The sequence below is a fragment of the Mesoplodon densirostris genome, chromosome 5 (genome assembly GCF_025265405.1).
Source record: "Mesoplodon densirostris isolate mMesDen1 chromosome 5, mMesDen1 primary haplotype, whole genome shotgun sequence".
Classification (NCBI taxonomy): Eukaryota; Metazoa; Chordata; class Mammalia; order Artiodactyla; family Ziphiidae; genus Mesoplodon; species Mesoplodon densirostris.
The window spans coordinates 147,285,551-147,311,854 of NC_082665.1; the positions used below are offsets into that span (position 1 = coordinate 147,285,551).

General features: G+C 52.1%; 1 protein-coding gene across 1 annotated transcript; it reads left to right on the forward strand.

The window, feature by feature from the left end:
• The first annotated feature begins 183 nt into the window (after positions 1 to 183).
• Positions 184 to 24,321, forward strand: RBP1 (retinol binding protein 1). Its single transcript, XM_060100229.1, has 4 exons — positions 184 to 322; positions 867 to 1,045; positions 21,590 to 21,691; positions 24,120 to 24,321. Exons 1-4 carry the CDS (start codon positions 250 to 252, stop codon positions 24,171 to 24,173), a joined length of 408 nt encoding a protein of 135 aa, XP_059956212.1. The 5' UTR covers positions 184 to 249; the 3' UTR covers positions 24,174 to 24,321.
• The last annotated feature ends 1,983 nt before the right edge of the window (positions 24,322 to 26,304 follow it).

A 26,304-nucleotide genomic window follows, 5' to 3' on the forward strand; every position in this document is an offset into this window, starting at 1 on the left:
GGCGGCGGGCCGGGGACAACCTGGCCCTCCGACATCCCCGGCCCCGCCCCGCTGAGGGGGGAGGAGCGACAGCTACGGTGGATCCTCCCGCTGGCTTTGTGCGCGCTTGCAATCCAGCTGTCGCCGCCCCCACGAGCCCCTGCCCCCCGAGGGCGCACATTTCCGGGCCGCCCACCACCCGGATCGCACCGCGAGCCCAGATCTGCTCCCGCCCGCTCGGTCCCGGTCCGGCCCCAGGCGCCCCCTGAAATGCCGGTCGACTTTACCGGGTATTGGAAGATGCTGGCCAACGAGAATTTCGAGGAGTACCTGCGCGCGCTGGGTAAGCGCTGCCCGCCGCGCTCTGCCCGGGGCGCCCGGCCGGGCCGCTGGAGGTGGGATCCCGGCGCCCTCCCGAGCCGGCCGCCCACCCGCCTGCCTCCGCCGGCCCAGCCGCCGTCCTGAGCACCCCGACCGGGGAAGGCGCGTCTCCAGGGGGCCAGCAAGTGCGAATTGGAGGACGGGGCTTATTAGGGTTCATGGTGGTCAATGTCTGATGGTTGACTCTCGAAGTGGATAATTTCATTAGGAAAGCTGGGCTTGGTTGGCTAGCTTTAGTTTTCAAAAGGTTAGCATAAGGGTAGAAAACTTTGTTGTAAAAAAATAAATAAATAAATAAAAACAAAGAAAGAAAAGAAAAGAAAGAAAGAAAAAGACACAGACCAGCTAGCTGCACGCAGAGGCCTTGCTAATCGAGGAGAGGACCCCATGGTTTTCTTGGGGGAGGGTGCGGGAGAAGCGGGCTCCTAGGGCCTGCTACCTTGGCAACAGTTCTCTGAATTTTCCAGTCAACTCTCTGCTCCTTTCTGCCCCGGCACTCCCTGCAGATGTCAATGTGGCCTTGCGCAAAATCGCCAACTTGCTGAAGCCAGACAAAGAGATCGTGCAGAACGGCGACCACATGATTATCCGAACGCTGAGCACTTTTAGGAACTACATCATGGACTTCCAGGTTGGGGAGGAGTTTGAGGAGGATCTGACGGGCATAGACGACCGCAAGTGCATGGTGAGGCTTTGCGTACACCTGGGCATCTGCTGCCCAGGGGTCCTGACCGAAGGCAGGGCTAGTTCATCTGAGTGGGGAGCAAGCGCCTTTGTGTTCTTAGGGACCCAAGATCTTCACACTCCCAGCCCCCAAGGTAGGCAGCTCTCGACTTACCAAGCATACCCTCCGAAATGAAAGCTGTGGTTTGTTGAGTCTCTACTGTGTCCCGGCACTGGTGCTTTATACACTTGCCTTCATCTAATCCTCATGACAACCTCTGAAGGAGGTCTCAGTACGCCCATTTTACAGATGAAGAAACAGTCTCAAAGAGATGAAGCAACATGCTCAGAGTAACACAGCTAGGGAGGGGCTGGGCAGGAATTCCAGGCAAATCTGTTGACTCTCTTCTCTGGTTGAACTGTATGTAGGCTGGGGGAGGAAGGAGAGAAGGGAGGAAAGCAAGATGAAACGCAGGCAACCCTTCTGAAGTGTAAACTTCCTACAGGACCTAGCGTGAAGCCACTCTAGGCAGCAGGGGACGCCGTGACTCTGCCTTCTGACCTGCCCCTCTTCATCCCCAAAGCGGGGTCTGACTCCTGGCCGTCCCCTTCCCTACCCTATCCTCCCCTGCCCCCGAGCTTCCTTTGAAGCTTGCAGCCAGCAACCTACTCACTAGGTCAGTGCTACAGCAGCCCAGGCCAGAGGAGGCAACAGTGGGGGAAGGGAGTGAGCCGCCTGCCCCCAAGGGTGGGAAGCTGGTGACCCGGAGACCCCAATTAGCGCCACCACAGCAGCCTCCGGAAGCCTCCATCAACATTCTTGGGGTCGCTGGGAGGTCAGGGTGCTCCCGCTCTCCCTTTCCCAGTCTGGGGTCCAGAGCTAGCTCACTCCCACCCCCGGGGAGCTGCTTTGCTTACGGATGAGCTTCTCCCCGACGCCTCTTCCCCTCCCCCTCCTACCCTTTACTGAGGGTCTGCTCCGTGCCCTGCACCGTGCCAGCTATTTTACACCACAGCCCAGTGAGGGAGGGGTTAGTAATCCCATATTTTACAATGACTGAGGCTCCCGGAGGAGATTCCGGAGACTGGACTTTGAGGCCCACACTCCTGCTCGGGGCCAGGCTCCTCTGTGGCTAGCCTTTGCAGAAACCAGGTGTCTGAGGTTTGTCAGGACTGTGGTTGAAGGAGTGCCGGTGTCTGGGGATGCGGAACCCCAGGCCAGGATGACTCACCCCCCTACTTGTTGATTCATCTGAAGGGGATCTGAGTGAGTGTCTGAGTCTGCGCTTGGAATGGCGGCGGAGGAGGGGGTGGCCGCCAAGGAGGATGCTTGGAGAGGCCACTGCGGGGAGAAAACACTGCTGTTGGAGGGAAATGTCAGGTCGTTCCTGTAAAAGGCCCAAGGCCTCTTAATCCTCGGAGAGGCTCACAGTGGGAAAGGAGACCTTCAGACAGGGCCTGCCTTGGTGAGGAGGGGGCCCAGCCTGTCGGACCACTGCCCAAGGTCTGGTCCCTGGCTCGCTGCCTGGAAATGCATGTAAGAACAATCCTTGTCCCTGTAAGAACAATCCTTGTCCTCAGCCCACTCATGAGGTACTTACAGGGCACAGCAAACATCTCTATTTATTTTGGGTCACTGCCACTGCTGGAATGTGCTGGCTTGTACTTACTTGGCTAATTATCTTGGCTGTTTCATTCCCACCCTCATCCATTACTGTATGAAACATTTATTGATCACCTAGCAATACTAGTTAATATAGGCAGACCTCGGAGATATTGCAGGTTCAGCCCCAGACCCCCGGAATAAAATGAACATCACAATAAAGCAAGTCACACGAAGTTTTCTGTTTCCCAGTGCATATCAAACTTATGGTTACACTATACTGCGGTCTATTAAGTATGCAGTAGTATTCTGTGTAAACAACAGTGTATATACCTTAGTTTAAAACTACTTTAGGGGGCTTCCCTGCTGGCGCAGTGGTTGAGAGTCCGCCTGCCGATGCAGAGGACATGGGTTCGTGCCCCGGTCCGGGAAGATCCCACATGCCGCGGAGCGGCTGGGCCCGTGAGCCATGGCCGAGCCTGCGCATCCGGAGCCTGTGCTCCACAACGGGAGAGTCCACAACAGTGAGAGGCCCGCATACCGCAAAACAAACAAACAAACAACAACAAAAAAAAACTACTTTAGGGACTTCCCTGGCGGTCCAGTAGTTTATACCCCACACCTCTAAACCAGGGGGCATGGGTTTGAGCCCTGGTCGGGGAACTAAGGTCTCACAGGTGGTGCGGCCAAAAAAAAAAAAAAAGAAAAACTACTTTATAGCTAAAAAATGCTCACCATCATCTGAGCCTGTGGCAAGTAGTAATCTTTTTGCAATAGTAATGTCAAAGATCACTGATCACAGATCACCGTAACAAATAACGAAAAAGTTTGAAATACTGCGGAAATTACCAAAATGTGACACAGAGACCCAAAGTGAGCAAATGCTGTTGGGAAGATGGCACCAATAGACTTGCTTGATGAAAGTTGCCACAAACCTTTAATTTGTAAAAAACACAATATCTTTGAAGTGCAATAAAACGAGGTATGCCTGTACTCTTCAAGTGCTGAAGTACCGTTCCCATTTTATTTTAACTCGGTGAATCTTCACAATGCTGGTTTCAACCCCAATTTACAGATAAGAAAACCAAGGCAGGATTTCTTATTGTGTGACCTTGGGAGGTTAAGAAAGTGGCAGAGGGAGGATTTGAATGTGGTCTGACCCAGCGGAACATGTCACAATCTCTGATGTCCAGGGACTCACAGTCTTTGTGGTGGAGACAGACACACACACAGTCAGAACACAGTGTGATCAGTGGTGACAAAGCGAAGCTCCAGAGGAGGGCATCTCAGAAGGGATTCTGGAGGTGGTGACTTCTCCACTTACTCGTAACAAAAAGAGGTGGGGGGCTTCCCTGGTGACGCAGTGCTTGAGAGTCCGCCTGCCGATGCAGGGGACACGGGTTCATGCCCCGGTCCGGGAAGATCCCACATGCCGCGGAGCGGCTGGGCCCGTGAGCCATGGCCGTTGAGCCTGCGCGTCCGGAGCCTGTGCTCCGCAACGGGAGAGGCCACAGCAGTGAGAGGCCCGTGTACCGCCAAAAAAAAAAAAAAAAAAGAGGTGGAAGGGACGGGTTTGGACACAAAGGAAGGGGTGGTGCGTGAACAGAGCAGGGAGCCCAGCAGCTGGGCAAACTCGATGACATTGTATGAGGACTCGTGGTCCCCTTTGCTGTCCCAGGACTCGGGGCGGCCCCCTCCCAAGTATTATAGATGGCACGCGCTAACCGTGCTGTTGCCTGTTGGGAGGATGGACGGCCCTCTGCTCTGGCCTTCCCTTGGCCCTTGCACTGCAGAGAAGCCCTTCTCCCCTGCTGCCCAGCTGGAGGCGGGCCACAGGGAAGAGCACGGCTGGGGGAGAGCATAGGGTAATAGAAGGATGACGACTGTCCCACCTCGTGCTTGTGAATGAAGGGGGGCTGCCTGCAATAGGCCACGTGGCCAAGGCCTGGAGGGTCCTCCGGGACCCCCCTCGGGGGGTCCTGGGCAAGGTGGTTGCCAAAGAGAGCGCACCGCTACCGCGTCTGCTCCCCGTGCTCTGCAGCCACCAGCCGGGAGCAGTGGCCGGAGGAAGCCGGCTCTCAGCATCAGGTTGGCCTCATTCTAACACGTACTTCCCAGCACATTACAAGGATCTCATTGCTCCCCTGTTCTGTTCATTCCTTTCTCGGTCTATAAGCATTTCGTGGCGCTCAGTCTGTCTTTGCGGCCCTTGCGTTTCTAAGATGAATCGCACAAGAGCCCCGCCCTCGTGCAGTTCGGTGTAGTGGGGGCGGCAGAGCAAAGCAGCCAATCATACTGAGATGGTGTGTTGATGGGGAAGGACAGGCAGAGAAGGGCCCCCCGGGTCTGGGAGGTCAGGGGCTGTTCCCACAGGAAGTAGAGTCTGAGTAGTGGCTTGAAGGATAGGCAGGAAGTAGGCAAACAGAAAGGGGACGAGAGGAAGGCCAAGGCCAAGAGAACAGCACTTGGTAGGTGCTATTTCAGATCTGTCCCACACCAGCCCTGGGCTCAGCCTGGGGACACAGAGGCAGAAAGGGTTCCTGGAGCACCCAGGCCAGTGGAGGAGACAGACACAGCCTCAGGCCATTACAGCCCAGTGCAGTGATGGAAGCACAGCAGGCTAGGAGGGCAGGGATGGGGGGGATGGGGGACAGGCAGTGGTCAGGGAGGGCTCCCGGGAGGAGGTGACGGCTGAGGGGGCCTTGAAGGACAAGTAAGAATTAGGGCGGATGTGGAGAACATTTCAGACGAAGGGAACCACGTGCACAAAGGCCCAGAGGTCAGAAAAGGCCGGGCTGGGAGGGGTTTCATCCGGGACAGAGGTGCAGTCTGCAAAGACTTCATGTGGCCAGAGCGCAGGGTGTGGCTGGGGAAGAGGGCAGTGCTGAGGACCCAGCGGGGAGCCTGGATGTGACCCCGACAGGCCCCAGGGAGCCTTCTGGGAGAGGCGTGGTCAGGCTGCCGTCCTCCCCAAAGGGCCCAGAGGCTCAGAGAGCTCTCTCCTGCCTCTTTCCATGGGAACCTTATCTGTCTTCTGGAACAGCAGCCAGAGGATGAAATCTGGCCTGCAGGTGTGTTTTGTTTGGCTCACACAATGTTTGACAAATTTAAGAGCCAGTTGCCAATTTTGCCAAAGATGGTAAGATGTCATAGAAAAATCCATATTTCTGGCTATTTGTACCCCAGTAAAATCAAGACTGCTGAAAATGCTGGGTGCCCTTTTATTCTTGCACCCTGTGGATCCCCAGGACACTGTCGCAATTCCTTCTTTCAGGTGGGACCTTCTCCACTCTTCCACAGCCCTTCCCCAACCCTAGTAACTAAAGTCAAGGATCAAACAGCCATACGTCACTGTCTGCACCGTGTGTTCCTTAGAGCAGTGGTTCCCGAAGCTGAGACCCGCGGCGGGGGCAGCAACAGCGTGAGAACTTGCTAGAAACACAGATTCTCCAGCCAGACCCCTGGCGGGTCAGGAACTCTGGGAGCGGGGCCAGCAATCTGGGCTTCAATAAGCCCACCAGGTGGTTCTGGTGCAACTAAACCTTGAGAACCACCGCTTTGGAGAAAAGAAGCCTCTCTGGACCTGTGTCTCTGTAAAAAGTGGAAAACAAAACACTCATGATATTTCTTAGGCCCTCAGGTGTAGAGGGCCACATGCTGGCTTAGTCCATCGCTGGACCCCTGTGGGCGTGGCAGTCCATGCCCAGAACCACCTGAAATGGCTCTGCGGTCTCTCCCCAGGCTGGTGGGTGGAGGGGCTCAGATCTGTGTAGCCGGGATCACTCAGCTCCCATGTGCAGTCTTTTCTAGTCAGATCTTTACATGACCACAAGCAGCCAGGGCTGTGGTTTTGGTAGAAGTGCATCAAGACTGGACTCAGCCTTTCTCCACCGCCTCCTGCACGCCTTTATCCATTAAAATGAAATCTCAGGCCCAGTTTGAAACCAGTATTATTTATTGAATCTAGCAGATGCAGGCTTTGGCAGGGTGGGGACCTTCCAAAAAGGAGGTGCTCCTTCGCTTCAAATGCCGTTCCCCACGCCAGGGCCAGGGAGCCCTTCGGCACAAGGAAGGATCGGGTTCCTGGTTCCCAGCTCCCCCGGCACAAGCAGCTTTTGTGGGAGAAGACAGCCTCGGCAGGAATCCCGGCCGGGAGCCTGGCTCTGCGTGGTGGTGGCAGAAGGGCCGTTTGTCATCCCTGTGGACACCAGGTCAAGTTTTCCCTTGGGGGAGGCAGCTTTGTTCACTCAGCAGCCAGCACCTCCTCCCAGGCTGAGGCCTTGCCTTCATCTCCAGCCTTGAACTCAGGATGACCCCTTCCACAGAGCCTGCCTTCCACTTCCAGCCCTCTGTTGCTTTCTTTGTTCTCACTGTAAAAGGAAAAAAAGAATTCAAATGGCACAGGAGAAAGTGGACTGAAAAGGAAAGGACCCCTTCCCTTACTTGGCCATTCCCACCCCCCAGAGGTTATCACGGTTACTGTTTCTGGTGGATCTGTGCAGAAATCTTCCTCGAATATAGAAGCCATCCAGCCATGCAGTTACTGAGGAGGTGATTTGTCAATATTTCTATCTAAAGCCGAAAAAGAAAGAGGGAGAGACAGAGAGAGAAAGAAAGAAGAAAGGGAGGAAGGAAGGAAGGAAGAAAGAAAAAAAATCTACTTCTTAACACATTGTTTTCTCACTCGATATTTCTTAGGCATCTTTCCGTATCAGCACGTACATGTTTCCTTCCCTTCCCTCCCTGACTTACTTTCCTCCATCCATCCATTCATCTAAGTATATATGGTAATACATGATATCTACCAAACTGCTGTTAATGCTTTGGTTTAAATTCTTTTGCCAGCTTTCTTCTGATCCTATTCTTGATTCGTTAAAGAGGTGGGTTTTTTTTTTTTTTTTGGTTCTTATTTTAAAAAACACGATGCCAAAGGCAGAATTCACTCCCTGGGCTGCAGAGCTGAGAATGCCATTGGATTTGGAAGTCTTCTGTAGAGCCGCCCCTGCTCAGATCAGGCCCCCAGCATTTGGCAGGGTCTTTTCCAGGAAGGAAACACGGAGTCTCTTTCATGTCTTAGCTAAAGTTCTTCGACCTTTGAAATCTGTGTCAGCCGCATACTTTTGAGGATTACAAAAGGAAGATTTAAAGCAACCCAAATAAAATTCACAAAGGAACTTTCAAGAATCACACTTGTTTGTTAGGTTTTGTTTTTTGTTAGGCAGGAACAAAGGAGTGACATGCCTGTCCCAGATGATTTTAGCACTTTTTCTCTTTTGGTCCCCCCAGCAAATGCTGTTCAGTGAGTATCATTATGCCCATTTTACAGATAGGCATCTGAGGCTCCGAGTTGAACCTTTTCAGCCCAAGGTCATGCAGCCAGCTGGTGGCAGAGGACGGGTTCTAACTAGTTTATTTATAAAGCTATTACACGGTCTCCTATGGAGCTCTGCTGAGGGCCAGCACCTCAGTTCCTTATCGTGAGGCTCATCACAACCTGGAGGTGAGCACAGACAGTACTGACAAGGCTTGGGGATGTGGAGAAGGAGTGCTGGGAGTAGAGTCAGACATCTGGTTTTGAATCCTCCTCTATTACTTAGTTAACAAAGTGACCTTAAATGACTGGACCCGCTGCCTCTGTTTTCACATCTGCAAAATGGGCATCATGATTGCTGCTTCACCTGGCTCACAGCAAATTCTGAGGACCATGGTGATAGCACAGAAGACAGGGCCTGGTGAAGCCACAATACTATGTGCAATAAGCAGGCAAAGCCCTTCTGATACCCTAGACTGCAGGCAAAGCGAGCTTGTGTTGGCCAGATGTTTACTGGAGGATTACAGCTGTTTGTTTTTCTGACCGACATTGCTCCCCTTATTTGGTGGTGGGAATGACCCCTACTTACCTGTGGGTTCTGGTGAGGCTGCAAATCCCAGTACATTGTGTCTCCTGGGATGAACACCTTAAACCAGGGCCATGACAGTGTCCCGTGGCCTGTCCCATGACTGTGCGTTTGACCTTCACTGGGCCAGTCGTACGTTTCCTGCCACCCTCCATGGCTGCATGCAGAAATCCAACAGAAGGAAAAAATAAGATGAGGCTGGTAGCTAAACAGAAATGAGAGAGAGAGAGAGAGAGAGAAACCTCAGCATTGGAGGGTTGCTGGAACTCCTGACACTTAATGCCATTCTGAGACTTTTCGTCTGTACTTGAACCAGCAAATACATGCCCTTTCTTTCCCCTGAAACTACTTGAACTGGTTTCCTGTTGCTTGCACCTAAAAACATCCTATGACATACAGAGCCCACAGATCATAGGTTAAAAACCACGTAAGTAGTTAAAGCAGTAGTTCTCAGACTTGAACTTGCCCCACATCCAGAGTTTCTGATTCAGAAGGTCTAGAGTAAGGACCAAGAACTTTTCTAACAAGTTCCTGACTGATGCCAATGCCATGGGTTCAAAGATTGTGCTTGTGATAACTACTAAGAAAGAGAAATGAGGAAGTGGGCTGGCCCACGCCCGGGTTCCAGTGATGTTCTCGTCATGATTCAGTGTAATAAGCCTGTGCTGGGGTTAAGGGTGCCCAGTTATGGGGGATGAATGAGAGTGGAGAGATGCAGTCCCTGTGGATGGAGTCTGCCTGGGGACACCAAACTTGCAGCAGCCCATGATGGTTTGCACCTGAGGGTCCGAGTAAGTGATACCAGTAGTGTGTGCAGCTGGACAAGCATGGGATACAGCAGAGCAACTGGGAGCCTTGGCTGTGAGATGAACCTGGATTTGAATCCTGGGTCCACTCTCCAAATGTGTTTCCTTGGGGAAGGTACTCTATCCCTCTGGACTTCAGTGTCCTCATTTGTAAAAAGGAACCAGAGGTAGTACCACTGATGGGATGTTGTGAAAATTAAATGTGGTGATGAATTATTTCAAATTTCTATTGCTATGTAACAAACCACTTCAAAACTTAAGTGCTCCGAAACTCCGAAACAATAACAGTTGTTTATTTTCTTCATGAATCTGCAGTTAGGGCAGGGCTCAAAGGGGATGACGTGTCCCTGCGGCATGCCATGTCCATGAGGCGTTGGAGGGTCCACTTTCCAGATGGCTCACTCATACTCTCTCTACTGGCTGCTTGAGCTTCCTCACAACGTGGCAGCTGGGTTCCAAGAACAAGAGGGCCAAGAGAACAAGGCAGAGTGTATGACATTCTTATAATCTACTTAGCCTCTGAAGTCATATGGCAAGAATTTTGCCATACTCTGTTGGTTGAAGCAGTCACAAAGGCCCATCCGTCTTCCCAAGGAGGGGGACATGGACTCCACATCTCAGTGGGGGAGCACGTCGGGTGGAAGATACTTTAGAAAAGTTCAGTGTGCTATATGCAAACTAAGCTGTGACCACAATGCCTGGTGTCTGGTGAGTACACAGTGGGAGTTGGAATATTATTCTCTGGCTGAAGTTTGCAGGTCTGTCAGGGCTGGGGTCTTGTTTCTGGTTGATCTCAAGTAGCAGCAGAGCCCACAAGGACTCTGTGGAGGTGGGAGAAGGTATGTGGTGCCTGGAGCTGGGTCTCTGCAGGCAGGGTGGGAACTCCACCTCCCTGGGCTGCCTGCCACCCAAGGCAGGCCCTGCATGGGAGGCTGGCGTGTGAGTTGAAGGGGAAAAGGATGGCCTCAGAGTGTTGAGAGTGGTGCAGGGCTTCACCTTCAGCCCTGCACCCACCTCTAAAAGTACTTGATATATGTTATGTATTCAACCCTCCAACAATCCTAGCACAGAGGGGCTACTCTCCCATTTAACAGACAGGGACCTGAGGTCCTGCCAGGGTTGCACTCCCAGTTAACTACAGCCCAGGGACTGAACTTCAGATCTCTCTGACTCCCAACTTTGTGTGGTTTACAGAACAGGCTGCCTTCTGCTGGTGTCCCTAAGTGCCCAGGAACCACAGGCCGTTAGAGTGACTGTGGGTTTTTGTTTTATTAATTAAATCATTTGTTTGTTTATTTATTTATTTATTTATCTGTGGTACGCGGGCCTCTCACTGTTGTGGCCTCTCCCGTTGCGGAGCACAGGCTCTGGACGCACAGGCTCAGCGGCCATGGCTCACGGGCCTAGCCGCTCCGCGGCATGTGGGATCTTCCCGGACCAGGGCACGATCCCGTGTCCCCTGCATCGGCAGGCGGACTCTCAACCACTGCGCCATCAGGGAAGACCTGTGACTGTGGGTTTTTAATTCCATAGACCACTAGGTAGCCATGAAAGTGATCGCTGTGAAGATAAGTGGAAAGTGTTTATGGGCAATCAGTCCACAAGTTCCATAGATTCTGCTTCTTAATATATCTCTCCCCTTTCCCCATCTTCTGAATATCTCTTGCCTGTAATCATAATAATTAATGTCTCTTATGCTTACTATGTGCCAGGCTTGGCTCTGCTGGCCGAGATCTGCGGCTTCCGGGCTGAGGGCAGCTGTTCCCGGCCCTCCTCTAAGCTCTTACTTGTCCACAGACCATCTCCCTCTGAGGCACGACCTGGCAGTCCGGCTGTGTCATAACTGGTTTAGTCCATGAACCAGACGGCCATCTTTGGAATCCCGTCTCTGCCGCTGACAAACTGGGTGGCATTAAGCAAGTTACTTCACCTCCCTGTGCCTCCACTTGTCTGTGAAATGGGAGTTATCAAGTAAGGGATCTACTTCACAAGCTACTTCACAATGAGGATTAGATGCAAGAAAGCCTGCAGCCAACTGCTCCATCAATATGAGCTGTGATTAGTAAGTCTCTCACCTTGTAAACTGTGTGCTCCAGAAGACAAATTCTGCAGGTGGCGATGTGTGAAGGGACACCTGGCCATCCAGAGAAGAGCTAGCAGGGTTACATGTGCAGAGGCTGGCCTGAAAGGGCACTTGCCTCTCCACCCTGATGGAGGACGGTGCAGGGCAGTGGGGTGGGCCGCAAGGGGAAACCAGTGCTTACTGAGAGTCCAGAGCTGCAACAGGTCCTTGCAACCCCTTGTTTCATTTCATCCTGATGGCTCTGTTCTGGGGCGGGACTCAATAGCCCCGTTTTGCAGATGAAGAAATGGAGGCTCAAAAGGTAAATTGCTGGGATCACCCAGCTAGAAAGAGGTGGGGATGGATTGGAGCTCAGGCTCGCCTCTATCCAAGGCCATCATCAGGTCCCTCCTGCACGCCCAGCTCAGTCAGGCAAGCTGCTGTCTGCTGGCCAGATGAGCCCCACAGCCTGCCAGGTTCAATGGCAATGGCATCCACGGCAGCAAGATGTTCGTGTGGGAACGGTTGGCAGGACATGGGTTCAGAGTTGGGGAGAAGGGGGTTGAAACCATGACTCATGCTCTTCCTGGCATGATGACTAAGCACTCCAGGCCTCAGAAACTCGGGGCCAAGGTCACTCCAATGGCTGACTTGTTTATATAAGGCTAATCTATGGAAGAAGAAACATAGGCCTGGGGTATTTTGTCATTTAAAAGAAGGTGTAAATTACAAGAGTACCCCTAGAATGTTTTCTGCCATTCATTCATTCTATTGATTCAACAAATGGTAATGTGCATTTTCTCTGCCATAGATTCTAAGGTAGGGGCTGGTATCCTACGGTGAATAAAAGGATTCCAGAGCCCAGAGAACTCTTGGTCAAGAGATCCTGACCTGCTCACTCTTCCCTGGTTACTGAGCTACCATCTTTTATCTTCTGGGAACTGTTTGTTTCTGTTCGCCTTGAAAGATAAAAAATAGGGGCTAGAGGCTCTCGTGGAAGAGATGAGGCCTTGGGTGGGCTCTGCCCTTCTGAGCCCCTCTGAGCACCTTCTGGCAGGACGGCCCCTCCTTTATTCCACCCCCACTGCAGGTGAACCTGAGAATAGGCCGATTTCTTACACTTGCCCAAGTAGCAAAGCCAGCTCTGCCTGCCAGATAAGCAAATATTAGGATTTTCCATTGTACTAGGTTTGGCTGGTTGGAGCCACATAGATGTGAAGTGAGGAAGAAGAGATGCTGGTAACTTCTAGGGTTGGAGGTGCAGGATCACACTCCCTGGGGAGTATCGTGCCATGAGAGTCCAGCCTGGCAAAGCCCATTTAGAAGCCTCACTCGTGCAGCCCCTGACCTCCCTGCATCTGTGCAGGCTGTTCCCTCTGCCTGGGATTCCCTCATTCCTCTTTTCCAGTTTCTACTTCTTCACCTAACTCTCTTGATGTTTTTTGGTGTCGGTTCCAGCATTACCTCCTCTGGGAAGCCTTCCTTGATGGACCTCTGTCTCTACTTCAGAGGCGGACGAGGTGCCTTCCCACTTCCAAAATCACCATCACCTGCCTCTACCCAGCACTTGCCGTTTTGCTGGAATTCTCTGTCTGCTTGTCTTCAATAGCCTGTGAGCTCTTGAGAACAGAATCCTCACCTTCCCTGCCTCTATTTCTAGCATACAAGGCTGGTCTGCAGGTGTGGAACCCGCATTTGCTGAATGATGCTTCCTTACACAGAGCCATGATGCAAAGTCTTACTGCTCATTCAAGGGTCAGCTTAGACCAGGGAACCGCAGAGCCCAGTAGCCAAGAGCATGGACTGTAGAGTCAAACCTCATCTCTGTACTTCATGGCTGGGTGACCTTAAAGCCTCAGTCTCCACATCTGTAAAATGGGGAGAGGCATAACTGCTCCAGGAGGTTTAAAGAATCAACTTGATATGACCCACTCTTTAATACCCTGCCCAGCACATAGTGAGTATTAAATAGATGATTTTAGGGTGATGATGGTGATGTTCATAATGACAGTGCTGTTACTACTTATACCAGGAAGTACCCAGCACAGAACACACAAATGCTGTCGATGCCAGTTTACATGTGTATCTTCCCTACAGCCTGAGCTGCCCCATGGCAGAGCTTGGGTCCAGCCCAGCCTTAGGGCCACCCTCAGTGCTGGGCCCCTGCAGTGACTGAGCCCAGTTCCACAGGATCCCTATGACCTTCTCCAGCCTCACTTCCCCCCCCACCGCATCCAGAACCTTGGCCTCATGGGGCCTTGAGCTCTCTCGCGGTTTGTTGTTTTAAAATTAAGCCTGGGCACTTTCTGGAATGTTTAAGGAATTTACAAAATTTCATGTCAAGATTAGTCTTAACATTTTATCATTTAGTTTGTCCCAAGAATCGTGTTATCATTTGCTGTTCGCTTCTTCATGGTGTTGGAATCACATTTGCCCATGCCCACGAAGGCCTGCTGTGGCTTTACTGGTCTGTCGCTGTTGCTTCTAATGGCTTTTATGTGCCTAATTACTCATTCGTGTTTTAAGGCCTTATTAATCTAGTTTTAATATGCTTAAAGAATGAATCGGCTTTTCCCCCAAATGTGCTGATTTTAGGTCATTGCCATTCCCCTGGGAAAGGATCAGAGGCTCACCCAACCTGACCTCCCAGGCAGGGAAGCTCATGGACTCAGCCAGAAAGAACTGGGTTCAAATGATGGCTCAACCCCTAACCCCGAGGAGGCTTGGACTGGTTCCTTAACAAGCCTAACTTTGATTGGCTGTAAATCTTGAGGTGGAAAGCCCCCAGCACCATACCTGGCACTTGGCAGGTTCTCAGTTACCTTCCCGGCCCTTCCTACCCACCCACTTATTTCACAGGCACTGGAGGCTGAGAACCTTCTCGTTATTCCAGAAACCCTCAAAGGGTGAAGCACACTGTAACATCAAACTCCAAGAGGAATGGCCAGTTTGTATCTTTTAGCGATTCACTGCAGGCTTAGAAAGTGTCTAGTCACTGTCTGCTTTTTCCATTTTCCCCTTAAATTTAAAGAGTACAGGCTTGGGAGTCAGACCTGGGTCAGTCCTAGCTCTGCCCTTTGCCAGCAGAACCACCATGGACAAGACCTCCCCTCTGAGGACCTGGCTCTGGAACCACAGAGACAGTAAGGTCCAGTCCCAGCCCTCTGGGAAGTGGCTCTGTAAGCAGAGGGCTTCTCAGAGCTGGGCGGGTGAGTGGGGGGACCGCTGATCCATCTTGCCCCTGCTCATGAGAGTGGATGTTTGGGGCACATGGGAGCTTTAAGGAACGTCACAAATTCTCGGCAGCCAAGTTGAACCCTACTATTTGTGGTTCATGCCAGGTCACTGCCAAGAGATGGGTCCATTTAGTGGGAATGGTCTGTCACTCCCAGTATAGGTCACTCATACAGGGTGAGGGGCCTCGAGGCTTCCTTGGAGCCAGCTTCCCCAGGCTGCCTGCGGGAGCTGAGTTTTCTATGTCACCCCAGGGCCTGCTCGGGTTTCTAAGTGGTCAGGGGAGCTGGATAATGGCTTTTGAAGTGACAGTCCCCTGTCACAGTAATACAAAGCTGTCTTCACTCATCTTTTGATGCATGTATCTCCGGGAAAGCTGCTGACAAGGCCAAAGTGTTGGAGGTTATTAGTTTTTAATAGAAAAGTGAGACCGGCTTTACTTTAGAACCATCTGCCCTGGGCACCAGCTCTTTTGCAGACTTCAGATGGTCTAGGTGGTGAGAATTACCGTTGGGAGGGGAGTTGAAGGTGGCCATACTTTCCCCTTTTTCTTGGGTTTGTCTGGGCTTCGTTTCCAAGGTGGAGTTCCCAGAAGTGGGGTGCTGGGCAGCTCTGCCTATCCCTGTGGTTGGTACCATGCCCACCTCAACCCCCACTGGCATGTGCCTTCCCGTGTCACTTGAAAAGCACCAGGAACATCTTCTTGCCTGAAACTCCCCCACTAGACCCTGATTAAGTGGATTAAGCAATGGTGAGTGTCCAAGCTGGGCGACTGAATTGAATGACCTCTTAAGGACCCTTTCAGATCTGCATTCACAGGGCAAGCTGAGCCTTGTCCCAGACTTTGCCTGGTGCGGCAAAGGTGGCTGCTTACCACAGAGGGAGGTCACAGAAGGGGTCCTCGTTATCAGAAGCTATGTTTCGTGTCACAAGAAAACAAGTGACCACTGTTTGCTACATCCCCCTCCCAACGTTCTTTCTTTTCCTTCTTTCCTCTCATTTGTTTGTAGGTGATCGTCCTCCCCCTGACTCCCCGCCCCCCTTTTCTGTTCTTAGGACAAATCTGATCCTCTGGGAAATGGCCGGTTTATTCCCACAGGGTACAAAGCTTAGAAAGAAAAACCCATGCCCACCACATGTGAACATGGAACAGCAAAGTGGGAGAACTAAATCGCATTTTCAGAGCCATCGCGGCTGTCAGTGGGGAGTCTCCAAATAGATCTTCTGCTTAAACAAAGACTAATTAAATTTTAGGGGAAGCGGACGTTGCAGGGCTCCTGGGCACCCGGCTCAGTAGGCAGCCCCTGCAGGGTCTCTTCTTGCATCCAAGTCTCCCGGAAAAGAAGGAGCTTCTGAAACATTTAGCCATGGTGAATAGCTTGTCCATCACTTCTTCACAAATCTCCAGCTTAAAAAAGAAAGGCTCTCGTTATTGTTCAGCTTCGACAGGCAAATCCCCCCCTTATCTAAGCTCTGGACATCATGATTACCATGACCTCGGGCCCCCTGTGCCAGCCTTCTGCATTTTGTGTATATTTTCCCTCATCCTCCGCATACACTGGTAAAGCAGGTCCCGCAGTTATCCAAAGCCACGTAACAAACCTCGGCAAAATGTAATACGTTAAAACAACCACCACTTGCTCTCAGGATGCTGTAGGTTGATTCAGTGTCCTCGGCTCCGTGTGACTGCGCTCAGCTAAAGGCTCGGTTGGGGCGACCAACAGACTGTCACAACCTCTGGCAGTGACTGCTTTCTCATCGTCTGGGGCTTAGCATGTGGGCTTTCCCTCTAGTAGAATAGGCTGCACTTCCTTGAAGCACAGCAGCTCGGTTCCAAGAGGGGAGGGTCCCGAGAGGCTGAGCCCCCAGCAGACAAGGGCTTTTGAAGGCGCCTCCTACCTCACGCTTGCTGCTGTCCTGTTGGCCAGGGCCAGTCACGCAGCCAAGGCCAGAATCAATGTGGGAGGGGCCTCACAAGGGCGTGGATGTCCTGTGACCCATCGGGAGCCCCGATGGAACAGTCTGCCGTAGCAGGTACCATGAATCCCCCTTCTGTAGATGAGGCCACTGAGGCTCAGAGAGGTTTTGCCCAAGGTCATTCCACACAGTTAGGGACCGAGGACCCAGGTCTGTTGACTCCAAGGAACATGTTCTATGCTGACAATACTGGGTCAGCCTGATACAGGGTGGGAGGGCGGCAGGGACCAGAAGCCCAGGGTAAATTACAGCTGAGCTTCCCAGAGGACAGCCCGGCAGACTCCCTGGCCCACTGGGGAGTGTTCCACCAGCAGATCAGAGCCATGGGGCTGTGTGAGGGCGGGGGCGGCATTGGGGGGCATGGAAAACATGCTCCAGGCCACAGTCCCAGTTACAGTTGGGCGCTAGGACCCTGTCTACCCCCCAGCCTCGTACCTGCCCCTCCTTCAGCACCGGCCTGCTTGTCGTTATTCACCCTGTTTGGGATGCCTTCCCACTTTAAAAAACTAGCTGTGTTTCCTCTGAGAATGAGGGGCCCTCCTGGGCACTGCAGCCCCTGTGCTTCCCCTGACGGCAGCGCCTACCACACTGAGCCGTAACTGCCTGGCACGTCTCTATCTGCCCGTCTCCGCGGTGATCTCTTAGCCCAGGGGCCTTCAGGACCCATCTCTGGCTCCCAGCACCCCACACCCAGCAATGGTTGGGCTGAATTGAAGTGTGTTCCTCCCGGGGGCTTCTCAGAGTCTGAGCATAATGCCCATGTTTTCTCTGCACCCCCCCAAAAGTGAGCAGACGTCGGCTGGCTGTGTAGCCTGGCCTGGGAAACAAGGGGGTACTGAGTCACGCAAGGCCCATGTTCCAGCCCAAGTTGTTTTCCTCATTAGCTGGGTGACACTGAGAAAGTCACTTAACCTCTCTGAGCTCAGCCTCCTCTGTATATCCAATACAGACGCGAATAGTCTCTTTTCTGTCCGACTCACTCTGGGTCAAGAGTCAGCGGGAACTCGGGGCTTGAGAAAGTGCCTGCTCTGGACAGTGACATAGCATTTGTGCGTTAAGGATCCTTCTCTTTGAGGGTCTGAATTGTAGGGCTCCAAGAAGGGGTTCTCTACGCTCAAAGAGCCTTCCGCTCCCTGAATCCCTCGATCTGTCATGAAGCCTGAAATTGCACCATCCACCATTCTTTTGGTAAGGTATTTTTATTATCTATCTCCAAACGGTCCCTGTTAAAAGATGTCAAATGAATCAGAAAGTGTAACGTGTTAGCACAGGAGCAAAGCCTGCTTGACTGGGGTTTTTAAATTTTAATTTAGCTTTTTTTTTTTTTTGCGGTACGCGGGCCTCTCACTGCTGTGGCCTCTCCCGTTGCGGAGCACAGGCTCCGGACGCGCAGGCTCAGCGGTCATGGCTCACGGGCCCAGCCAGTCCACGGCATGTGGGATCTTCCCAGACCAGGGCATGAACCCGTATCCCCTGCATCAGCGGGTGGACTCTCAACCACTGCGCCACCAGGGAAGCACCTAACCTGCTTTACTATTAATGAACATCTCTTTCGTGCTCATTCTCTGACATTGACGTTGGAAGGGAAGCAGGTGTGAGCCTTTTGGAGATCAAGGTGATGATCCTTATCAAAAGCCTTAAAAACATGCTCACTCTTTTTTTTTTTTTTTTTTTTTTTTTTTTTTTTTTGCGGTACGTGTGCCTCTCACTGCTGTGGCCCCTCCCGTTGCGGAGCACAGGCTCCGGACGTGCAGGCCCAGAGGCCATGGCTCACGGGCCCAGCCACTCCGCAGCACGCGGGATCCTACCGGACCGGGGCACGAACCCACGTCCCCTGCATCGGCAGGCGGACTCTCAACCACTGCGCCACAAGGGAAGCCCCATGCTCACTCTTTCATGTGACAGTTTTTCCTCTGGAGATTTATTCTAAAGAAACGCTGTGCTCAAAACTGTATACAAGGGCCTCCCTGGTGGCGCAGTGGTTGAGAGTCCGCCTGCCGATGCAGGGGATGCGGGTTCGTGCCCCGGTCTGGGAGGATCCCATGTGCCGCGAAGCGGCTGGGCCCGTGAGCCATGGCCGCTGGGCCTGCGCGTCCGGAGCCTGTGCTCCGAAACGGGAGAGGCCACAACAGTGAGAGGCCCGCATACCGCAAAAAAAGAAAAAAAAAAAAAAAAAAAAAAAAAAAACTGTATACAAGGAAGTTTTCTTTGTAGTAGCACAGAATTATAAATAACCTAAAAGTCCAAGAATGGGTAATGGGCTAAATAAGTATGTATGTACAATGAAATACTACCAGGATTGTCCTCGTGGGCCTGTGACCAGTGCAGTCCCAGAGGCTTCTGTGCCCAGAAGGGCCCCTCACTTGGTTTAATGCTCTGCGGTCACTGTCTTAAAATTCTTAATCATTTTTTAAAAAGGAGCCCTCATTTTCATTTTGTGCTAGGTGGGCACTACAAATTACATAGCCATTTCCTAAATGTTATATAACAATTAAAATAATGCTTATGAAGAATACCTGTTGAAGTGGAAAATTGCTTTTATTAAGTGAAGAAACTAGGGTGCAAAACCATAAATGATGCAATCCGAATTTTTTAAAAATAAAAATGTATGTGTGCGTGTGTGTATACACACACACACACACACACACATATAAAGACTGGACAGAAATACACCAAAATCTAATTATCTCTGAAGAAACAAGATTTTAGGTATTCTTGTTACTACTATATTCTTTTTTGAGCATTTCTCGAGTTTTCCAGGACAGAGGGTATGAATATGCCCATAGACTCTAATATTTCCGGTAGAGACAGAAGTGTATCTATTGTAACTGAGCACCAGTGAGTCTCTCTTGGCCTCTGATAGTGTCTGGAGCCCTCAGTGTGCAGGGTAGACTTCTGGATAAACACATGAAGAGAAGCTCAGTTGAGGAGGAGGCCAAGTGTTCTTACGAGCTCCCTGAAGTTGAGGACCATCTGATTTCAGTCCCCAGTTCCCTTCACAGTCTGGGCACGGACCAGGCGCCCAGTGAATGGGCATCTTGTCTGTGGCTTGAGGTCGTTAGCGGCCTTTACCCTCGACCCACCTCGTCAGACATTCACTTCATTGTGTCCTGACTTGGAGGTGGGACCTTCTTTCTGGCTTGGGGCTGGACATGTGCCCCGAGTGATCTGCGTACCAGGGAGAGGAACCGCCCGCCCCCCACCAGGTCCTCCTGTGCCCCTCTCCCTCTGGGCTGCAGGAGCAGAGGGCAGATTGATGCCTGTGCAGAGCCAGGGGCTCACTGGCTCCACCTGTCCCCGTTGTGCCCGCCTCTCCTTGCAGACTTCATCCCAACAGTAGAGGGCGGTAGAGATCAACAAGCTCAGGCGTGAGACTGGGGGTTGGGGAGGAAGGGGGAGGTGGTGCTCCCTAGGGAGAGGCCCCCTCGCTCCACACCCATTTCCCAGATTCCTCTTTCTCTCCTAAATCTTTATCAGGCTCTAGCTGCCTGTCCTCTCAGCTGAGCATGGCAGGAACACAAGAATCCTAGAACCTTACCTCTGTAAAGCCAAGGCCTCTGAGTTAATGGCCTCTGACACCTCATATGACAGATGGGGGAGGGGGGCCCAGAGAAGTGATGGACTTGCTCAGAGCCACACAGCGAAGGGGCAAATGGGGTTCTAACCTCTACAGGGGGAGGCAGGGCCCATGTGCATGGGAGGTGGGTAGCTGCGGACATGGGAGATGCCCACTGCACACAGGTCCCAGTCTAGACCGTGAGCTCCTGGACCATCTCCCCTCTAAATTCCAGCACTTGGAGCCCTGTATTTCTGGGTGGGTCCATGGGCACAGGCTGGGCCTCCTCCTGCCGTCTGTCTGCCCTTCAGCTCGCCCAGTACTTGGCGGGGCACACGGGGCTCAGGGAAGATGTGAGCGCTCAAAGGTGGGGCCGGAGGCAGCGGTGGAGGCCAGACCGGGCGGGCAGACCGGGTGCTTCCTCCTCTTTCCCCCAAGGTCCCCTGGAATGTGGAACCTGCCTGAGGAGCTTCCTGAGCACACCCCGTGCTGTTCAGTCTCTGTGCCGTCGTCTGGTCGTGGGCCGCAGAGAGGCTCTCTCTCCCAGCGCCTGCTTGTCTCTGCTTCCGCTTTGCTCTCCTGTCTTTCAAAGCCCAGCCTGGTGCCTTCTCCTCCCAGCGCCTCCCTTCCCTGAGTCTCATCTGGGCTCCCGCAGCCTCTGGTCTGTAACTCTGGTGACGCCGGTCACCTAGGGAGGCAGCGTAGTCCAGTGGGGAGGGGGACCTCTGAACATCACAGGTCCGTGTTCTGACCTGGCTCTGCCATTGACACCTGGGTGGACTTGGCAAGTCCCATAGCCTGATCTGTAGAGCAGAGATGCTAGCCCGTGCTCCACGTGGACAGTCATGGGGATCCAGAGTCAGCGCCGAGAGTGCCTGGAAGAGCTGCCGTTTGTACCCGCAGATGGTGATGTGTATCTAAGGTCATTCTCCAGGCAGTGAAAAGGTGTTTGAGGCGGGTGGGGGGCCTCTTTTTTGGTGTCCCAAGACCTTGCAAAGGTTGAAACAGTGAATGAATGAATGAATGAATGTCTGGGGATGAGCAGGATATTCTAAGAAGTCTACCTCTCACCACCGAGATGCAGGCCAGCAGCCCTCACGCACCCCCAAACCCCGTGTGCGCTCAGTCCTCAGAAACCCCTCCTCCCTTCCCAGCCCCATTCTCAGCCTTTGCACCGACAGCTCCCGCCCCAGTGACTTTTTCTCCCCTAATTTTCCATTTAAATGAAATCTATGAAGGTTTCTGTGAATTTTAAAACCGATTTGCCTGCTTTAATAAGAGCACGTGGTGGACGAGGAGTGTGAGGCTTCAGATTTTCCGTCATGAAGTTGACGTGAGCACACCCTGGATTCTCAAGGTTGGGGCTGCCCCTCCCCCAGCGCCCAGGGTCTGCTGGCTCCAGACTGACAGCTGTGGATTTTGGCTCCGCAGACCACCGTGAGCTGGGACGGCGACAAGCTCGAGTGTGTGCAGAAGGGCGAGAAGGAGGGACGTGGCTGGACCCAGTGGATTGAGGGTGACGAGCTGCACCTGGTAGGTTCCGGGGGGTACGGGGGTAGGCAAGCCAAGCTGGGCCCCAGAGGCCCTGGGCATGTTGGGGTCTGGATGGACTTTGGAAGTATGTACCATGGGTGGACCTTGGTTCTGCTCTGAAGCGTCACTTCCAAGGCCCTGGGGAGGATGCTTGAGTGACTTTAAAAACTGAGCAATGTGTTTTCAAGGTCTAGGCTGACCCACTTGTCCGATCCGAGGGAGGAGGTGAGGAGATGCACGTGCTAAGCATGAGACGTGGAGCATTCTGTATCTCTTTCCATTGTCTCAGCAGCCCGATGGGCCAGGTACTGTTATGGTTCTTATTCTGGAGATGAGGGCACAGGGGCTCACATCGAAGTAACACAGCCAGAAGGTAGCAGAACTTACATTTGCTCCCCAACGATTCCTGTTGTCACCATGCCAAACTGTGGCTAGCCAGAACCAGGCGAGTTCTCTGAGCTTCTCAAGACATGATCTTGTTACCTGAAAATTGGGTTCCCCTCTTGGTGGGTGTGGAGCCAGAAGATACAACCAAGCCAGAGATCGGGAGAAGGAAGGGTTTTTTACTTGGATCAAGTGAGTAGAACAGCAGGGACCTTTCCCAAAGCTGTGTCTCCCTGAACAGCAAAATTGGGGAGGTTTTAAACTAAGGGCGCATGTGTATTCATGAAGGGGCTTGAGCAGAGGAGAATTCAGCATTGAAATGGGGCAAAGGTCAACAGAGTCCAAACTTTAATTGATTGAAGTCACGAGGGTCAGGAAAGGTCCACATCATAATCCCATCCTCCACCTGGGTGGAGGCCTTAGTTCCCGAGGAGCTCAAAGATGGTGTTGTGTATTCCTTGAGGAGGAACTAAGCCTCTGTTTTATCACTGAACTGTGATAAACAAGTCACTGAACTTGACTGCTTTTCCTTGGCTCCTGCATGTCTTCACTTCCCTTAAGATCAGTAATTACTGAGACCTGTTCAAGGGCAAGCACCGTCGTAGCCAGGCTTAGATCGCAAAGCGACTTAGGCCAAAAATGGCTTCTTTATTGTCCGGGCACTCCCTACCCTATCTGCTTACAACCTCTACAATCTAGGTTGGAGGAGGAGAAGCCTTTCTCGGCTCAGGTGTGGGCCCCACTCACCCTGTCCTGCAGCCTGGGATCGCTCGTCAAAGCCACTTCTACTCTATCCATTGTCTGGAAAAAGCACATCCAAATCCAGAGTAAGGGCCTTAGCCGCTGGGGGGCTAAAAATAACACCTGCCCTCTGAGCAGAGACCTCCTGTCATTCCGTCTGCCACCTTGGAACTCCCCAGCTACTTTCCTTCTGAGAGAGGAGCCTCGTCCAGGTGACCTGGGGTCTATTCTGACTCACCAGGTACTTTTGGGGAGGTGCCTTCCTTCCCTCAACCTCATCTGCAAAACGCCATCCTGGCACATAGTCAGGATCTGCAGGATCTTTGGGAGATGTGAGCGCTGAGAGGAGACACATCATATTCAGAGGCAGCTTCAGCTCGTGTAGAGCCTGGACTGCAGTGCCTGACCTTGAGCCTTTCTCCCTCCTGAGCCTCTGTTTCCTCACCTGCAGAGCAATGAGTGTAGGTTATGTGAGCTCCACTGGCCCTGTCAGCTCAACAGTTCTGTGGCTTTTTGCCAGAGGTTGCAAAGTGCGGGCCACAGCCCTCTTTTATTTGGCCATCCATGGGCTTCAAATTCCTTCAGCCAGTAATTTAAAGATTAGGAGATGTCACATAAATATTCAGATTTCTAGACTCCTACCAAAACAAACAAACAAACAGAAAGCTTCGCAGGTGTGGCGACACTGAGCGGTCATTCTTGCTGGCACCACTCAGCAGGGGTTGTGCTGAAGGCAGAGCCTGGACTTTCTTAGCTGCATTTAGCGCTACCTGGGAGCTTTTAAAAATAGCAATTGCAGGACCTCACCCTCCGAGATACTGATACCAGTCTAGCCTAGAATCCAGGCATTTTTCCAACTCCCCAGTAACTCTAATGTGCAGCTGAAGCTTGGAACCACCATGCTGGTTGGCAGCCCTGGTCTGCAGTGACCCCTTTGGGGGTTGAGCCTTGTGTCTGGCCCTGATTTCTTGCAGCCCTGCACACAGACTCTGACCTGGGCTCAGGCCTGACATTCTTAAAGCCTTTGGCTTGTCGAGGGTAGTAGACGGAGGGAGGCATCTGAGAGTCCTGTCAGTCAGCTCTGAGCCACATCTGTCTTCAGCCAGCTCTGTCTATAGGGCATAGCCAAGACCCATGTCCCCTGATCCCGTTCAACTGACTTGCCAAGGAATTGTCTAGTTCAGACCAACTCTTGGGGAAAAATAGCAGTCACGGAGTATTTTCCAAGTCCTTGCCCCTGGATCCGCTGAGCCCCAAGTGTGACCTTGCTTTGGCCGATAACAAGAATCTGTTTTTGTTTCAGGAGATGAGAGTGCAGGGTGTGGTCTGCAAGCAAGTATTCAAAAAGGTGAACTGAAGCCTGAACATACCTTAGTCTCGAGGAATGAGTGGCATGGATGGGTGGGGGCCAGGGTCCCCCTCTCTGCTCAGCATGGGGCAGAAAGCCAGCCTGCATCTGTTAGCAGGGTCTGTCTCCTGGCTTTGTCTCTTTCCCTTTTCTTCAAACGAAGCCATCCCAATAAAAGTGGTCTCTGCTCGATATCTCTATTTTGGAAAAGCTTTGAAACCCCACTGTGCTCACATTTTCTCTGAAGACTTCTGAAGCTGGCTGCTCTTGACGCCAGCCCTGAGCAGAAGGGAGAGATTCAGCCACACGCCTGCAGATTTAGTCCTGATGTGACACCTGTATGGTCTCTCTCCAGGGCACAGGCTTGGGTCCTGGCTCTGTGGCCTGACATTCAGTCATCTGTGTTTTAAGTGCCTACCATATCGTATGTCCAGTCAGGGCCAAGGTGTAGTGAGTGCCAGAAGCAGGCCAGGATGCCCTCTACCTCGGAACTTAGAGCCTTGTTAAGGTCAGACCAACAGTGACTTCATGACTGCACTTACAAGTGTACAAGAGATGCTCCAAAAATTGTTTGTAAACAAAATGGAACTGGATAGACTTTTAAACTCAAAGCTAGAATGAGGTGAACATTAATGAAAGACAATTGCCAATTGGATTTAATTTCAGAGATGTCATGAATACACACCTCATCACCCCAAAACCATCCGCACCCCATCTATGGGCTTATGTAAAGCCTTCCTCTTCACTGTTACAGATGAGGCATAACTTGCCAATCCCCCTGGAAGAAGCAAAGCAGCCTCGTGTTCTCACTAAAGTGTAAATGACTGCTAGCTGTGCCTTTGCATAAAGAAATGGGGACACTGAGTGAGGAGGTGGGACACCATGGGTAGGAAGAACCACTGGGAAAGGAAAGACTCACATTGAGGACCCCGAACACCAAACCTGCCCAGGCTGGGCCCTGCCCTTTGGGAAGAGCACTGGGTTAGGAGTCAGATGGGCTGGGATGGAATCCCAACACCACCACTCACAGGGCTGCCACACCGCTCTGGACCTCACTTCTCTAGTCAGAAACTCGCAGTAATAATCCTGCTCCCTTCCTGCACAGATAGGTTCGCGAGGCTTGTCATGCATATAAAACTTGTAGACTGCCCAGTGCTAAATCAGTGGCTCTCAGACTTAGCTAAATCTTAGAACTACCTGGGGAGGTTTTAAAATTCCGTGTACCCAGGCCACTACCCAGGACCAATTACATCAGAATGTCTCGAGGTGGGACCCAAGCATCAGTTTTTTTTCCAAGCTCCCCAGGTGATTCTAGTATGCCACTGGAGTTGAGAATCACTGCCCTAGACCAGTGTTTTTAACCTGGGGGTAATCCAGCCCCTGCCCAGGGGCATTTGGCAAAGTCTGGAGATATCCTTGATTTCACACCTTGGGCTGGGGGATGGTGCTCCTGGCATCTAGTTGGGTAGCGGCCAGGGATGCAGCTAAATAGCCTTCAATGCCCAGGACAGCTCCCACAACAAAGAACTATCCAGCCCAGTATGTCAAGGTTGAGAAACCCTGCCCTAGAAGAAATAAGAAATGTTTAAATTTTTTGATTACCGAGGTCATTTCCCTAGCCTACACCAAGGAGATGAAAGCCCAGAATGGCCTAAGATCCTGGAGACCCCCTTCACGTTTGTGGCCTTGGTCTTTGTCCCTGAGGGTAGAGAACTCAAAGGCAAAGATTCTTGTAAAGACCGTTCGTTCATTCATCACACAAATGTTTAATGAAGGCCTATTGTGTGCCAGGCACTGATTGAACAGCACACCTGTTGGGGATCCAGGCATTCCCATCCCATCCCAGGTACTGAGGCCCCATCAGACTTCCACTCCCAATACATAAATGCCTCAACCCAACAGTTAGGTTCTGACGGGGGTCTCAATGGTGTGGCCCTGCTGGTGTAAGTGTGCATGTGATGTAGGTGTCCTGACCCCACCCTTGGGAGCCTCTGGTACCCAGAGGAGACTCCTCACTCTGATTGAATAGCTTGAATACTAGGACCTATTTTAGTGGTCAGTGGGAGCCACCGGAGGTTTTTGAGCGGGAGAGTGGCATGATCCACCTTTCAGCAGAACTAATCTGGTGGCCGTTCTCTCC

Coding starts and splice junctions, on each gene's coding strand:
- RBP1 (XM_060100229.1), top strand. CDS start 250: ATGCCGGTCGACTTTACCGGGTATTGGAAGATGCTGGCCAACGAGAAT. Junction 323..866: donor GGAGTACCTGCGCGCGCTGG/GTAAGCGCTGCC, acceptor CACTCCCTGCAG/ATGTCAATGTGGCCTTGCGC. Junction 21,692..24,119: donor AGGGTGACGAGCTGCACCTG/GTAGGTTCCGGG, acceptor TTTTTGTTTCAG/GAGATGAGAGTGCAGGGTGT.